This window comes from Phyllopteryx taeniolatus, chromosome 13 (assembly GCF_024500385.1).
Source record: "Phyllopteryx taeniolatus isolate TA_2022b chromosome 13, UOR_Ptae_1.2, whole genome shotgun sequence".
Taxonomy (NCBI): domain Eukaryota; kingdom Metazoa; phylum Chordata; class Actinopteri; order Syngnathiformes; family Syngnathidae; genus Phyllopteryx; species Phyllopteryx taeniolatus.
Genome location: NC_084514.1, coordinates 5,713,282 through 5,730,131, shown reverse-complemented (window position 1 = coordinate 5,730,131; position 16,850 = coordinate 5,713,282). Strand labels below are relative to the sequence as shown.

General features: G+C 42.4%; 1 protein-coding gene across 3 annotated transcripts; it reads left to right on the top strand.

Annotated features, from left to right (window-relative positions):
• Nucleotides 1–618: 618 nt before the first annotated feature.
• vgll2b (vestigial-like family member 2b) lies at nucleotides 619–15,970 on the top strand. 3 transcript variants are annotated; one of them, XM_061795891.1, is made up of 5 exons: nucleotides 619–1,028; nucleotides 3,641–3,699; nucleotides 6,235–6,616; nucleotides 12,208–12,678; nucleotides 14,892–15,970. In XM_061795891.1, exons 3-5 carry the CDS (start codon nucleotides 6,280–6,282, stop codon nucleotides 14,933–14,935), a joined length of 852 nt encoding a protein of 283 aa, XP_061651875.1. In that variant the 5' UTR covers nucleotides 619–1,028; nucleotides 3,641–3,699; nucleotides 6,235–6,279; the 3' UTR covers nucleotides 14,936–15,970. The 3 variants fall into 3 exon arrangements, with proteins under 3 accessions (XP_061651875.1, XP_061651876.1, XP_061651874.1); XM_061795892.1 differs by lacking the exon at nucleotides 3,641–3,699; XM_061795890.1 differs by lacking the exon at nucleotides 619–1,028 and having other exon boundaries at nucleotides 3,170–3,699.
• The last annotated feature ends 880 nt before the right edge of the window (nucleotides 15,971–16,850 follow it).

Here is a 16,850-nt window from a genome sequence, read left to right as displayed (position 1 = left end):
GAGATGATTTTGAACAGCTGAAATGAGTTTGTGTGGACGCGGGCAGCTGTACATCTCTGTCTTGGACATATATATACACACACACACACACACACACACACACACACACACACACAAACAGCAGTGGAATCCCAAGGTCCGACCCCCTTGAGACTAAGCCAGACTGAGACCTTAATAAAGGCCTTGTTGTTTCAGGAGCTAGCTGGTTGGTTTCGAGTTCAGGCCTCTTCAAACACATCTCTCCAGTGTACTAGCATTTAGTTTTATTTTAACTTCGGATTTACAGTATTCTTATGATGATTGTACATGTTCTATAACTGTATTGTAAATATATTTTACACAGTCCGGTATTTCTAGTATGAACTATTAATGGTGGTTTCGCGACGAGAATGGAGGTCTAAATAAAACCGGGTTGCCATTAGTGTGTTGGCTGGCCTGCAATCCGCTGGATCCATCAGCCAATGGGAGCGTTTGCTCGTTCAGACTACTTTTACGAGGGGCGGGGCCTAGATGTGCAACAGGGTCACAGGGAGTGACGTAACCGCTGTTTATTTTCAGCATATAGGTGTAAATGTAGACACACGCACAAGCAAGCACACACTCAGCCAGACTATTGAACATAGTGTTCTTCATTAGCAAAAGCAGCTGATGCAATTACCTCAGCCAAGCTTTGTGCAAAGGCAAAAGTCATTGTTTTGGTTGTTGTTTGTTCATTTCATAGCAAGATTATGCAAAAATTACACTTATGATTTCCACCAAACTTTGTGGTGGGGTGGTGTATGCGGCAAGGAAGGATAACATTTTGGTGTCAATCCAAACAAAACTGTAGATTTTTTTAGATTTACATTTCAAAAAGGAACTTGCTCATGGAAAAACAGAGAGGCAAGCAAACAAAAACCTTTTTTTCCAAATACTTTTTTTCAACTTGCTGGATGATTTTCAATTTTTGCCATTTGAGTCACGAGGGCTTGGTTCCCCCAATGAGGGAGTTTGTCTTCGTATGACAACGACATGACAAGGTTTTTTAGGTAAGTCGGACGGCACTGTAACCAATGCATTAGTAAAGTCATACTAAATACTAAATATTTGCATGAAAAACACTTGGAGTCCATACATATATATATATATTTTTAAAAAATCAAATGGAAAAAAAGTGAGCATTGTCCTAACTGAGCATGCCGTGTGTGCGCTACTTATGTACTTTCCTAACCTCGAAACGTATGTCGGTACCATCATAAACCGAGAACCACATGTATTCTTAACCGCAAACAAAACATGTCCGTGGATCGACCTTGGTGAGTAGCATTCTGGTTTGGGATCTTTTGACAACAAACATAGCAAAGACGCAAACAAATGAGTGAAAGGTGTCTCGTTGGTGTAATGAGGGACCATCTAAACACGAGGTCTGTTGGTAACAAGGACCAGGTCAGGAAGTGGCAGTGAGAGACATAGGCAGTAATACACTCATTGCCACAAATACTATTAGTGGTGTCTCTTGCCTTCCGTCAGCTGCAGCTGTTGATCACGCTGGTGCAACATTGAGCGTTTTAGCATTGCATCACTCCCCCCTGACTTTAGCGCCATGCCCTCACTTAGTTTGCTCTTATATGGAGCCCCTTTTGCACACTAAGGTGGGCAAAATTTAGCTGATGGAACGACGCACAGCAAAATGGGATTCGGATGCACGATCGGTCTCAGGAGCACGTTCTGCTTCCTTAGCGTGGTGACAACCTGGCACCAGCTATTCATACAATGCATGTCACAGGCATAGCGAGATGTTGGTCATGTTCTCCAATGCGGGGGACGCAAGCAGGGGGACGATGTAACTTCCCAAGGAAGCTTGTCCACTGGCATACATCAGAGACATTCCACCTAATTTGACACTCGTCCATGGAATTCTGCACATTTTCCGCACTGTTCTCCAAGGCATTCTAAAGTGCCTGTCAAATAGACTGGCGTGCTCAAACGGCGGTGTTAAAACAAGGGCGATGGGACACTATTTATTAAAGCTGTCTTTTCCATGAAAACAAATCAGCAGTTGACCTTTTTTTTTTGTATGATTTTTATAATTGAGCGGTAAATGTCAACACTTGTATAAAATGTACAAAGGGCTTACGTGTACTTCATGTGTGTCATCAAACTCATTCTGTTTGCTCTGCTAATGGGTGATAATTTGCCATACATTGGTGCAGGCTGCCTTTCTCTTTCGTGTTGGTACAGTATGAGCAGTGTATGCAACCTATAGTTGACACCTACATGTCGTTCCGGGAGCACACTAAATACTTGAGATGGCTCAAAGGTTTACTTGGCAACCAATGGCTGTTTTAAGAGCGTGGATACACTTTCAGCTTGGACCGAGCGCAAAGAAGTGGCCGCAGTACACGGAGGGAAATAATGGGCTTGATCCGCGCAGTCCTCAGCTTATTCGATGTTGAGAACGTGACCATTGTGCTGGTATGAATCACCGGCTTAAGACAAGTGAGGATCAAGGTTATTATACAGGTAGTTAACGAAAACAAACCAAATTATGAAAACTAAAATTGAAAAATTTGCTATTTGGGCCCAAATGAACTCTAATTATAGTGAAAATGCCCATTGTTTAAGTATTTGTCAATCAATTCCATACATAATCTTTTAAGGTTAATTTTAAATGTATTTATTTTGGCTCGGATGGTTTTACGACAGCTGTATGGTCATACAGCACACCAAGGTTTGAACAGTCGTTTGGGAATTGTAGTTCACTTATTGTGTGTCACTTAGAAGCAATGGCATTGGGAAGCGCCATTGCCGCCCGGCGTGCGGTGCCCGTCAGTTGAAACACTCTTTCACTCACTTCAATCAACTGTCTATCGATCAATCAAATGAAATCATGAAATCAGCTGGAATAGGCTCCAGCACACCTGTGACGCTAGTCAGGATAAGTGGTATAAGATGGATGGATGGCTGGCTGGATGGAATTGAACACATTCAAGTTGAGATATAATTAAGTAGACATTTTTTGTTGACAACACATATTTTTCATTTATAAGTAATGTATGCCCTAATCCACCAATTAGGTAAATGTGGTCCCACTTAGTCATTTTTGTATAATTTTACAGTTTTATGAAATATTCTAAAGGAAAGCTATAAAGGTACTTTGATAAAATCCAGCAAAATAATATGTAAAATTGCCAACCGTAATTTTCACATTGGATTTCACACTGTTATCATAACCAATTGGCATTACAGTACATATTAAATATGAACAGAAGGGATTCATATGCAATCCGATGAGTGTTGGTTGGTTGGTGGTCCACAAAGTGGGAGGAGTTGACACAGAGATGTACAGGACAGTGCTACGTACCCTCAGCACCCAACACATATTGCTTCCGCAGCTGTTGTGGCACCCACACACACACTTGCACACACTTAAGTGTGCTCCTTGTGCAGTAACTGCATGTCCATTCAGGCTGCTGCTTTCTGCTCGACCACCGTCTACTCCGGTTGCCTCTCCAGTCTGCACACACGCACACAAACACACGCACACAACACACACAAAGTGGAATGTTGTCACCGTCTTGCTGGGAAAAGTGGCATTCAGAAGAAGAGTGAAGAAGACTGTGCTCATTTACCATGAGCTGTTTGGATTTTATGTACCCAGCCTATGGACATTACACCACATATGCAGCCAACGCTCCTGCTTTCATCAACACGCTACAGGTAGGACTAATTCTCATCACATTGGATTATTATTATCATTATTATTATTATACAGTAGATGTTATCTCTATTTATCTCTGGTGTGCACAGTGCATAAAAAAGTATTTGCAGGTTGTGCAGCAAGACTGTTGATTGTTAACAAAATACACTTCAGAGTTAATACTAATATATCAAGAAAATATACACAATACACCGAATGTGTGTGTGTCTATATATATATATATATATATATATATATAGACACACACACACACACACAGTGGGTACGGAAAGTTTTCAGACCCCTCTAAAATTTTTCACACTTTGTTATGTTGCAGCCATTTGTTAAAATCATTTAAGTTAATTTTTTCCTCATGAATGTACACACAGCACTCCATAAAACAGCAAAAAAAATTAATTGTTGACATTTTTTCTGATTTATTAAAAAAGAAAAACTGAAATATCACACAGCCATAGGTATTCAGACCCTTTGCTGGGACACTCATATATTTAACTCAGGTGCTGTCCATTTCTTCTGATCATCCTTAAGATAGTTCTAGTCTAGGTGTGTTTGATTATACTGATTGGACTTGATTAGAAAAGCCACACCCCTGTCTATATAATACCTTACAGCTCACAGTGCATGTCAGAGCAAATGAGAATCATGAGGTCAAAGGAACTGCCTGAAGAGCTCAGAGACAGAATTGTGGCAAGGCACACATCTGGCCAAGGTTACAAAAAAATTTATGCTGCACTGAATGTTCCTAAGAGCACAGTGGGCGCCATAATCCTGAAATGGAAGATGTTTGGGACGATCAGAACCCTTCCTAGAGTTGGTCATCCGGCCAAACTGAGCAATCGGGGGAGAAGAGCCTTGGTGAGAGAGGTAAAGAAGAACCCAAAGATCACTGTGGCCTGAGCTCCAGAGATGCAGTCAGGAGATGGGAGAAAGTTCTAGAAAGTCAACCATCACTGCAGCCCTCCACCAGTCGGGACTTTATGGCAGAGTGGCCCGATGGAAGCCTCTCTTCAGTGCAAGACACATGAAAGCCCGCACGGAGTTTGCTAAAAAAAACACCTGAAGGACTTCAAGATTGTGAGAAATAAGATTCTCTGGTCTGGTGAGACCAAGATAGAAATTGTTGGCCTTAATTCTACGTGGCATGTGTGGAGAAAACCAGGCACAGCTCATCACCTGTCCAATACAGTCCCAACAGTGAAGCATGGTGGTGGCAGCATCATGCTGTGGGGGTGGTTTTCAGCTGCAGGGACAGGATGACTTGTTGCAATCGAAGGAAAGATGAATGCGGCCAAGTACAGGGATATCCTGGACGATAACCTGCTCAGAACCTCAGACTGGGCCGAAGGTTCACCTTCAAACAAGACAATGACCCTAAGCACACAGCTAAAATACCGAATGAGTGGCTTCAGAACAACTCCGTGACTATTTTTGAATGGCCCAACCAGAGCCCTGACTTAAACCCAATTGAGCATCTCTGGAAAGACCTGAAAATGGCTGCCCACCAACGTTCACAATCCAACCTGACAGAACTGGTGAGGATCTGCAAGGAGGAATGGCAGAGGATTCCCAAATCCAATTGCATCATTCCCCAAAAGACTCATGGCTATATTAGCTCAAAAGGGTGCTTCTATTAAATACTGAGCAAAGGGTCTGAATACTTATGGCTGTGTGATATTTCAGTTTTTTCTTTTTGAATGAATCTGCAAAGATTTCAACAATTTAGTTTTTTTTCTGTCAATATGGGGTGCTGTGTGTACATTAATGTGAAAAAAATGAACATAAAATGATTTTAGCAAATGGCTGCAATATAAAAAGGAGTAAAAAATTTAAGCGGGTCCGTACCCACTGTATATTCACATCAACAGCACATCTGCATACAAACTGTATCAATTGTTATCTTCCTGGTCATGGGAAACTCAAAACATAATTTGATTCAAGCCTCCCCAGTCTTTCCACTCCTTAGTAAGGCCAGTGTCACCAAAAACACAATACATCTAGCTACAAATACAGGTATATCTTCCTACATTTGCCTATATAGCTATAGCTTTATACTTACAGACATCTCGAGATATATCTTCTACATACATCTCCATATCTTTTTTGCAACAAACATCTGCAGTTATACATCTTATCTACATATACGGTATAGCTATTTATCGTCAGACAACCTATGTACACACATGTATCTATACTGTATATATATCTAGTTACAAATGCCTGTATCTACATGTCTGTAGCGCGATATACAGTTTATCTAGCTGCCTACATGCTGTAAATATATCTTTGGATCTATCTAGTTATCAACATCTATATATCAAGCTTTCTCTCAAATATATCGACATATGTATTGAGCTATCTATGCATTATATAACTACACATCATTAGATCTACATTACAATGTCAATACCTAGCAGCCTTCATCCAGTATCGATCAGCCTACCTCTACACATATGTATACTGTACATAAATCTAGCTACAAATGTCTAAAAAAAAAAATCTATGACACCTGTCTCAACCCTCTTCCTTGATGCCAGACTCCTGCTGGTGTGAGCAGCACCTCACCTCCGTGCCGGGATTTTATGGACACTCCCAGGGGTCCTGAGGGAATGTCCGCCGTCCAGAGCACCGTCGGCAGATCGACGACCTCGTCCTCTTCGTCCGCATCGTCGTCTTCTTCTTCCTCTTCCTCCTCGTCTTCCTCCTATACGCCGGCAGCCCCGCGGCCCGACGAGGGGCCAAAGGACAAGCAGGAGGGCCCCGAGGCCGAGTACCTGAGCTCGCGCTGCGTGCTCTTCACCTACTACCAGGGGGACATCAGCAGCGTGGTGGACGAGCACTTCTCCCGGGCCCTCAGCTCCTACATGGACGGGGAGGGCAAGCGGCGGGCTTCAGAGCAACAGGTCGCCGGTACGCCAGGTATGGATGAGCGTTTGCTACATGTGGATTATACATTAATTGCAAAACGCTAGGGATCATAGTCAGGTTTTGGGTTAAATTTCAGGAAGCACAATAAAAATGAATACATTAAAATGCACTTACAAGTGAATTTAACTCCATGTAGAATAAATTCATATATTTATTTCTAAATACATTACACGTTTGAAGATAATAGCTGAAAATGTGTGCAAAGACTGAGAACTATGTAGAACAGTGGAGATATAGCATTAAACATTTTTCACCATTTCTGCATTCCTGATTTTCTGGGCGCAGCTAAAACGGCTGCGCAGTGACGTATTTGGACCCCCGGCATTAGTCCCCCCTCCCCACTATATAAGAACATGATGGCTGCTAGTTTAATTTGTGACTTTGATGACAAAACTATCTCAAAGAAGTGACAAAATATGTTTGCTATGTTTATTGACAGCTGCTAACCTATAAATGTGAGGGTGGGGGGGGGGGGGGAATACAATTCTACTGCGCCTTCTGGCTCAGAGCTGAATTATGGCTTTGGGGCCTCAACCATGTAGGAATGTCTAATCATAAGAAAGATGCTAGACAAAGTATCATTCATATTTTAGGTCATAGTAGTGGTATTTGATTGAAAGGTAACGGCTGAGCAGGGTGTAGTTTCAGCGTATTCAGTGGAGACGCCCACAGAGTTCGTGAGTGGAGACAAAGGTGGCCGCTGAGCGTCACCATCTGGTTGCAACAGAGATACAGAGAGACCGGAAGAGTCACAGAAAGGCATATAAATGGACGTCTTTGGAAATTTTCATGGATCAGATGGCTGAATGTTTCCATTCAGCTCCTTGCAAGTTGTGCATAAAGTGCAGAAACAAGCAGTGAGAGACATAGAAAAGTTTAGAGAAGGTCAGATTGCTCTACGTTTAGCTCCAAATGTTATAATGCATTTTAAGTTCATACTCATAATTCATCTCTAACTATAAAATATCCCTAACTAATAAATATCCATGTTGAATACTTTAACCTCATACGAGTTTTTCTGAAAATGTTGGCCCGTTTACAAATTGCACATCTTCCGGGGCGTGTTTTTGTCTATCTGTAAGGTGAGTCTCCTCTCATCAAGACGAAACCTTGCTGACTTTGCGGTGTGCATTCTGCTCTTCTGTAATCATTCTTGGACTTTCATCATTACGTTCTGTTAATTCACAATAATTCGATTTCCTATTCAAGGGTTGCCATCGTATGTACCCTTTTGTGGTGACAACAAGATTTGCTGAAATCATCTTATTTTGAGTGTCTGTGCAAATTCTTCCCCAAAAATTTCATCCATTTCCAATTTGTAGAACCTTAGGGGTTTGTTTTCATGTGCCTGGGAGGTGAGTCTCTTCCCATGAGGACAAAACCTAGCTGACTTTGCAGTATACATTCTGTACTTTTTTAATCCTACGGTTTCTCATCACAGGTACTCTGCTGTAGTGGCTCCCTGAGCCGAAGTCTCACACAATATGCTGAAATCTTGCCTACAATAGTTTTAACCCTAAATGTTCAAAATTTTGAGCTATCTTAAAAACGTTAGTCCCGCTGTTGTATCATTGGTGCAATGTTAAAAAGCCGGTCAGTCTGCATGCTGTCTTTCTGACCTCACTTTTGTAACGCGTAATATCAGCAGATTCTGCATTTGTAAGGTGGCAGAGTCTTCTATGTGGCATCTTTTGGGCCACACAGGATGAACATCAGACAGGTGACTCCTTTGGGGGGAATCTGCTTTTTGTAACTGTTGTGCCTTGGAAAGAATAGGGTGTCAGGGGTCAGAGGTAATGAGGGTCAGGGGAGCTGTAAGCAGTCCAAGGGTGACCTCAGTGACTTGATTGACTTGAAATCACAGCTGGACCCCCAAAACAATTTTTACACAATGTCAAGTTCCAGAGTCAAACTGTTGCCTTCCTTGAGCCTACAATAAACACAATACTTATCCTACTATATAAAACTAAAATAAACCAAAGGTACTCCCCCTTTGATGGTACCTGACAGAAGCATTGTTTTTAAGGAAGTCGATAGGCTGGCTGAAGCAATTCATTGTGCTTTTTTTGACGTCCTTAACTGTCATGCAAGTAGGACTGTAAAGATACACCAAAGTTAAGATTTGATTCGTATCTAGATTTCTGACCCACGATTCAATGCATGATTACATTGTTTAAATAAATAAATTCATATAATAAATATAAACTTACGAAAGACTCGCTCTTGACTTTGACTTGGTATTCATGAGACTTGATTTAAGTGACATTTCTTGCTTGTTTAATTTTGCAAATCGTCATTTTCAAAGTAATGTGCCATTCATTTTATCTTTGAAAGAATGTTATGTTTGTGTAGTGCGAGCGAAGCTGACAACCCACCAGCAGGCTATCATGCGGAGTGCAGAGGCCACCTAATATAGGTTGGTATAAATATAGGTTGAAAAGAATCACTGTATTCTGTTTCTATTTACGTATTACACCAAGTCCCAACTTCATTGGAATTGGGGTTTGTACCTTTTTAAAAACATATAGTTTAACATAGCTAAATAGAATGTTGAATATTAAACAGTTTTTGCATCATGATTAATTAATTGTGACTCCTTCCATTATGTGTACGTGCAGTATAATACAATCATGCAGACACAAACAAACGAGAGTTTCACAACTACTGGAAGTAGTAATAGTTTGTAATTGACAGTAATAGTTGTTGTTTTTTTCCACAGAAAAGGCCTGTGAGTATTGTTATATTACTTGTCTACAATGTGTTGATGCACCTGTAGTGTTCAAATATCCTTTGATTAAAGCGTTTGACGCTATTTGTTAGCCTCTATGGCAATTTGCATTGTTAGTTTGCACTAAGCTAAGCAAATTTTCCCAAGGTAAAACAACAACTACATTGTTTAAAATACACGACGTGTAATTCTCTTTGTTTTATGTTTACTTTGACAGTGAACTTCAACTGGGAACGGTGTTTAATTGCTTGAATCCTCTTTTAAGAATGGTTCAATATTTGCAAAAAATTGCTTATTGTGAAGTGAATTGAATTAAATTCTATGCCACCATACAGTGCTCCAATCTCAAAAAGTAAAAAAAAAATAATAATTAAAAAAGATTATTGCCCATACGACGGCTTGTATCTCGAAAAGCTCATAAGTCAAGTCACTCGTGTCTAAAGGCATCACTGCATCTTAAAAACATTAAAATGTTTAAAATTACAAAAAAATGTCGCAATGTTTCTGACCACACTTTTGTGACGCATCATGTCAGTATGCCTCACAACAGATGCTATGTTTGTACACAGCGCTCAGCACCCAGCCTCGCGGCGGGCGTATCCTCCTTCAAAGACGTCGCCCCCCACAATGGCCGCTGTCAGATTTATACACCGTGTGATCGGACACTACCCCTTGCCGTGCCACGCGGTGTCTCTTTTCCAGAGGAATATCTAAATATAAAAGTCTACTGGTTGAAACGTATAATGGCCCGCTGACATTCTGTCAAGGGCGAGGAGGAGGAGGAGGACAGGAGTGGCGAGGGGGACACAGAAAAAACAACAGGTGGGGGTGCAGGGGACTGAAGAGAGGGGCAGCCGGCGCTCGCACAGGGTCACTAGTGTATGCGCATATGAGTGTGTTTTAAAGCTTTCACGAGGGCCGAGTTGACATGGGTGTGAGAGATGTCACCGCAGACAGCGATTTAAGACTCTTTGGGCAGCCTCTAGGTCACAGTGTCTGCCTTATATAGATGGCATTCTGGGATATAGGGTCTCTCACTATCTCTCTACCCCACTCTCTTGCTCTCTCTCTCTACATTACATGTGGTTGTGTTTATTTCTGTGCCTTGCTGGAGCTAGCACAGTGTGACAGTATGATCCAATGGGGAAGATATCTGGGCAAGAGGGCTAAGCCGTCATGTGACTGCCATCTACAATTCGCCATGCGCCCGCTCCTCTTTTTAAGCCCCGTTTCCACCAGCCGCTGTAGTTCAGTTTGGACCTCTGCTATTTTACACGTTTCCGCTGTCAGTGAATGATTAGACAATAACTGGCTGTGGTTCAAATATAAAGACTTGGCTTATATAACAGTTGAGACTGCTTGTTCAAGAGATGTGCCCTTGAGCAAGGCATCAAACGCCGAAACCGTGGGTGGGTAACCTTTTTCGTATCCAATCCTCACGTCAGCTGTCAATTGCCAAACTCAACAAAGGCCCTCCTGTAAGAGAGAAAAGACAAGGAATATTCTGGAATTTCTGCTTGGACAAGGAAACGAAGGGGAGCAGTGGTGGATCAACAACCTCTTCATGGTGAAAATGAACTGTTAATGTCGCTTGTAATCCATTCAGCCATCCATTTTCTGTACCGCTCATCCTCACTAGGGTCGCGGGCGTGCTGGAGCCTATCTCAGCTATCTTCAGGCGGGAGGCGGGGTACTGGTCGCCAGCCAATCGCAGGGCACATAGAAACAAACAACCATTCGAGGCCTGGATTTGAACCCCAGTCCTCAGAACTGTGAGGCAGATGTGCTAACCAGTCGTCCACCGTCCCGCCTCGTTTGTAATCATGGAAAGGGAAGAAAAAAAAAACATCGAACCCGTGTTTCGCTCAGACCTCATCCTCCACACACACATTCTTCTTCCTTGTTTCACTCGCCTAAAACCGCCCGAGTCATCCAATCTCGACCCATCCAATCACAAATCACACTTGGACACCTTCATGGCTTCACAAACAGTCGGAACTTATAGAACTCTAGCAACAGACATGTAACATAACTGCATTCATTATTGCAAAACATCCCCTTCTCCTGGGATTTTTTTTTCAGAATTATATTACTGTAGTGAGTAGCGACCCTGCAGTCGTGTTATGCGAATTGGTGTAAGAGTTACTGTTGCTGTATAAGTTCTGCGAATCCGTGTCTGAATATGATTGGATGACCAATTTGAGGGGGTGCGCTTGGGGATGACATGGAGAGTGATCTTATGTTTGCAGGCAGAAGGCAAACAGCTACGTGGACAGCATTTCAACGACGTCATCGATTAGTCGACCTCAACTTGACTATTATTACCTTAGCATCGATGTCAACAAAAAATCTGAAGTCGTTCAACCTTAACTAAATATATGAGAGTCGGTTATTTATTCAACAGAGAATCGTCACTTTTGTACGGTAATTAGAATGGATTACAAAGACGTCCTTTAACATTCTTTGTTTAATTCACTGGTGGGTTATGCCGTCTTGCATTGTTATGAAGTCAAATCAGTTTACCATTTCCTATCATAGGAAGCTGATCTGAATTGTGTCACTTCGTACATAAATGTGACTTTATAAATGGTAAATGGGCTACAACTTGTTCTGTACAGTTCTTGGTCCTTAAAGCAATTTTACATGGTGACCTCATTCACCCCCATAGAATGATGAAAAGGAATACTATATAGCAGGATATATAGCACTGTAAAGTTTTGGTCAGTAAGACGACCACTATACCACCCAAGCCATGTTACCCTATATAAAGATAAACTAAGCTCCATAAGCTAAGTGAGCCATTGTACTGTACAGTAAGTTGTTCACAAGTATTCCACTGTGTTCCCTCCATCAGACACGCCTTCACCGAGCAGCCGACGAAGCTTCCCTCCATCCTTCTGGGACAGTAACTACTCGTCGCCTCAAAGCCGCGCACACTGCGAGACGGCGGCTCCTTCCTATTCCATGGACCCCTACGCCTCAGGGCTACACCCGGGTCTGCCGCACCCGCATGCGCACCCTCATCCGCACGCTCACCCTCACGCTCACCCTCACCCTCACTCCCACCCACACCCGCACCCGGCGGAGAGCTGGGGATACACCCAGGCTCAGGCCTACGGGCCCCCGAGGCCTCTACATGAACTGTACTCACCCTCCGCACTGGAGCCCCACTACGGGCCCCTGCTCATGCCCACCGTGCGGCCGGCCCACCTGCCCACCTTGCCGAGCCACTACGAAGTAAGCAAGCTGGAGCCCACGGCCTCCTGGCCCGGCCTGCTTCCCCCGGGGGACGTCAGCCAGACACTGGCCCTCAACATGGATGCGGGTAAATGAAATAGACAGTTTTTCTCTTTTAACGTAGCCCTTTACGGGGGTCCTTGGCTTACGAAGGCGTTCCGTTCCGACAGAGGCGATGTCACTTAAAGTCGAAAGGCATCGTAATCTACCACTAACACAGTAGTAGTCATAATTACAGTCAATATTTGTATGAAAATCTAGGAAATAAATATAAAACAATGAAACATGAAAAACAGTAAGTACGGCGGTAAGTGTGCGTGCCTTCTTGTGACGCTACACAAATTAGTTCATTGCGTGCATTCGGAACTTCGAAACATGATATGTCAGTACCGCCATACACGAGGACCCGCTGTATTGGGGAAGGAACCATATTTAGTGACTTTTGTGAGTCTTCAAAAGGGACCAAACACACTGAACTAATAATGCTTGCAGAACTACGTAACTAGTCTAGCATATTTTTCCCAACAATGTTGGCCGTGTTCCCAATTTGTACATCCTCATGGGCCTTCCGACTTTAGAGGTTGCACTGTATTTAAATAAGTGCCCTAAACGGTGTAAGAGAAAATCCTTGATTAGACATCATAATAGCAAGTAGCCTCTCATGTATATTAAAGCTGAAAGGTCCCATAGAACTTGTGAGAGCACACGTGTTCGTTATGTTGACAGCGCTGGCTCGGGAGCGGAAAGGGAAGCAGGAGATCTTCGCTAGTGACGTAGATAAGCTCGAGAAATTTGAATCACCTGATTAACTGAAAAATGTCTGGAATTCAGGAAGGGACGATTTTAATTCATATTTCACATGTTTACTGAGGCACAATAGAGACAATATTAAATCCCAAATACTAGAAAAAGTTGGTTTGGTCAAATATGGGGCCTTTAATGTATATAAGTGTGTACACGTGTAGTGGTTATTGGAGAGCAAGTCGTGGTAAAATATTTATGTGATATTTCACTGACAATATTGATTGTATCACAATACAGCAATAAACGATAATCGACAAATGCGGGGGAAAAAAGTAACGCTTCATCTTGACAACGTTGTTACTGTAGCCTCTTTTCCCGAAACAATCAATCATGAGCCTGCAATGGTGAAGAATCAACACAGTAAGACACGTTTTCATTGGTTGTTGAGCTGTGTTCACAGTACACGGAGAAGAATAAAGGGGGTCCTCGGTTTATGATGGAGTTCCGTTCCATTCCTGAGGACCGATGTAATCCTATTTTTTTGTTTGAAAAACACTTATAAGCCATAAATATAAAACAATCCAATGAAAAACAGTAAGTATGTATCGTAATAACTGAGCATGCCTCATGTGTTGCCGCTGTGCAAAATAGGTAAAAAAAAAGAAAAAAAAAAGTTGTGCCAACAGTAAAAACATTGGTAATAGAGTTTACCTTCATATGCTGCCTGATGACCAATGCCGGTTAGTTGCAAAACAAGAAGCCCCTGTAAAGAAATGTACTAACATGTCAAAACTATCTCGGCTTATAGTGCTTGGAAGATGGACAGTGATCATATCGATATTCTATTGATACTTTATCGCATAGGTCTCAAAGGCCCAGCCAATGGGAGAGGGATGTTTTGATTGGCCAGCGTCTTATTCTAACCATAAAATGAAACGAGGACAACAATAGAACATTACCAAAGAGGATTATAAGAAAATAAGTCATTTTGTGAAATGTATTCCAATGGTCTTGTGCTGGAATAGCAGATCACATTTGCCAGAAGTTGGCGGACTCCATGCAACACTGATGTGAAGCAGTTCTCAGTGGTTATACAAGTTTTTAGTTCAAATACTTTGATAGCACAAATGTTTGAGTTTGTAAAGAAAAATGCAGACACTACTACTTTAAAAAAATGTCTACTATTCATTTTTCTCAGAAATAACAAATTGGATTCATTTTCCTACATGCTTTCATTTGAAATAAACTGTTCAGTGTTGCCAATGCATTTGCATGTCTGGAAATATGAGCGCCCATAAGAGTTTTGAGCTTTACTCACTTTTTTTTCCCTTTAAACCGATGTACATATCGCTATATTGATATTTGTTAGCGTGCACTCTTGCGTATGCATTGACTGTCCATCCCCCACGCACCATTGTGGACTAACACATGCACCTTCAATGCACCAGCCAACACTTCTTAAAGAGAATGCTTGTCTTAAATAAGCTCCATGACAACGTGTGCACTGCTGTTTGCTGACATACTTCTAATCACTGTTTCTCTATTTTTCTTTCTCAGGCCTGCAGCAGCACAAGAAAGGCAAGGAGCTCTACTGGTTCTAATTAGGCCCACAGTCACACTGACCACAGCCAATTAGTCCCTGGACCTTTTCTGTTATTGAACAACCGTTTTATCCCATGCATTAAAACACACACACAAACACACACACACACACACACACACGCATATGAACGCATGCACACACACTCTCCTGGCCTCCCCTTACAGGATGCAGCCTGGCTCCAGGTGGATACGAATGCACCATGGAGATAACACATAATCTGGCCCGCCTTCGCCATGTCCTTCTCCCGGGGCAGACCCTGGCATGGGGGGTACGCCATGTTGGACCCAGAAAAACAGACTTGAGCTGATCGAGGGATGGACCTGGGGGGGAGGAGTCGTTCCAATGTGCCTGGTTATCTCCATTTCATGCCTTTTGTTTGTCACTGTACCCATCCAAAAAGTCATACGAGAAGATGGAAATTTTTACTTTGTGACTGACGGGATGGTGATTCTATTTATTGGTTTTTTGTTGTTGTTGTTGCATTGTTTGCTTTATAGGCCAGTGCTTCTGCAATGATTGCGGTTGGGTTTCTTGTGTTTTTCCAAAGAGATGTGACAGAAGTGACCACACACAGTGTCGTTGTTGTTTTTGTGGCCTTTGCGATCCACTTGAGGGAAAAATCATGACAACAGTTTTCATCCATCCATTTTCAACACGGCCCATCCTGGTTAGGGCCACGGGGCGCTGGAGCCTATCCCAGCCGACTTCGGGCGAAAGGCGGACTACACCCTGAACTGGTCGCCAGTCAGTCACAGGGCACATATAGACATGGACAACCATTCGCACTCCCATTCACACGGTCACTGAGTGGGAACTGAACCCACCCTGCCCGCACCAAAGTCAGGCGAGTGTACCACTACACCATCAGTGACTGACAACAGTTTTTTTGGGGTAAATTTTGTTCCTTGAATTTGTCACTTTTGATTCTCCATATTTTTAATCAGGACCCTCTCTTGTGTGTGTTGTTTCTTTCTCAATTTATTTTGTGTTCAAAAAGATTGTGATGTCAATAAATATTTTTAAGGTAAAGCGGCACATTTCTCAAGTGTGTTCAATAGGGGAAGGGGTATAATAAGCAATTAATTGATCATTAAGAATTATGTAAATTGTGTAGAATTGATGATTGATAAATTGCGAGCAGGGTTATAATATTTTAGTATTTTGCATTATAGTTAGTTTCTATTCCATTTGGACTTTTTTTCAAATTCAGTTAGTTTTAACTGTTTTTGAAGAATTTCTTTGTCTTTTATTCGTAATTTATAAGCTTCATGTTAATTTATGCGGCACGGTGGGCGACTGGTTAGCACATCTGCCTCACAGTTCTGAGGACTGGGGTCCAAATCCCAGCCCCGCCTGTGTGGAGTTTGCAAGTTCTCCTCGTGCCTGTGTGGGTTTTCTCCGGGTACTCCGGTTTCCTCCCACGTCCCATAAACATGCGTGGTAGATTAATTGAAGACTCTAAATTGCCCGTAGGTGTCAATGTGCGTGCGAATGGATGTTTGTGCCCTGCGATTGGCTGGCGACCAGTTCAGGGTGTACCCCGCCTCTCGCTCGACGATAGCTGGGATAGGCTCCAGCATGCCCGCGACTCTCGTGAGGATAAACGGTACAGAAAATGGATGGATGGATGTTAATTTAGTTTTTATTGTATTTTTTGCACGGGGTGTTTGTGGAGATAAAAAAAGGTCACAGTAAATATTGTGTAATAAAAACTCAAGACTCCACTGCAGCACATGCAACAACACTATATTATATCGCAATATTTTCACCTCAGCTTTAATAAAAAAAAAATGTTCAATACATATTCCATGCGTGGGTTTAAATCCGGCATCGCCTGTGTTGAGTTTGCATGGTCTCCCCCTACTTGCGTGGGTTTTCTCCGGGTACTCCGGTTCCCTACAACATCCCCAAAA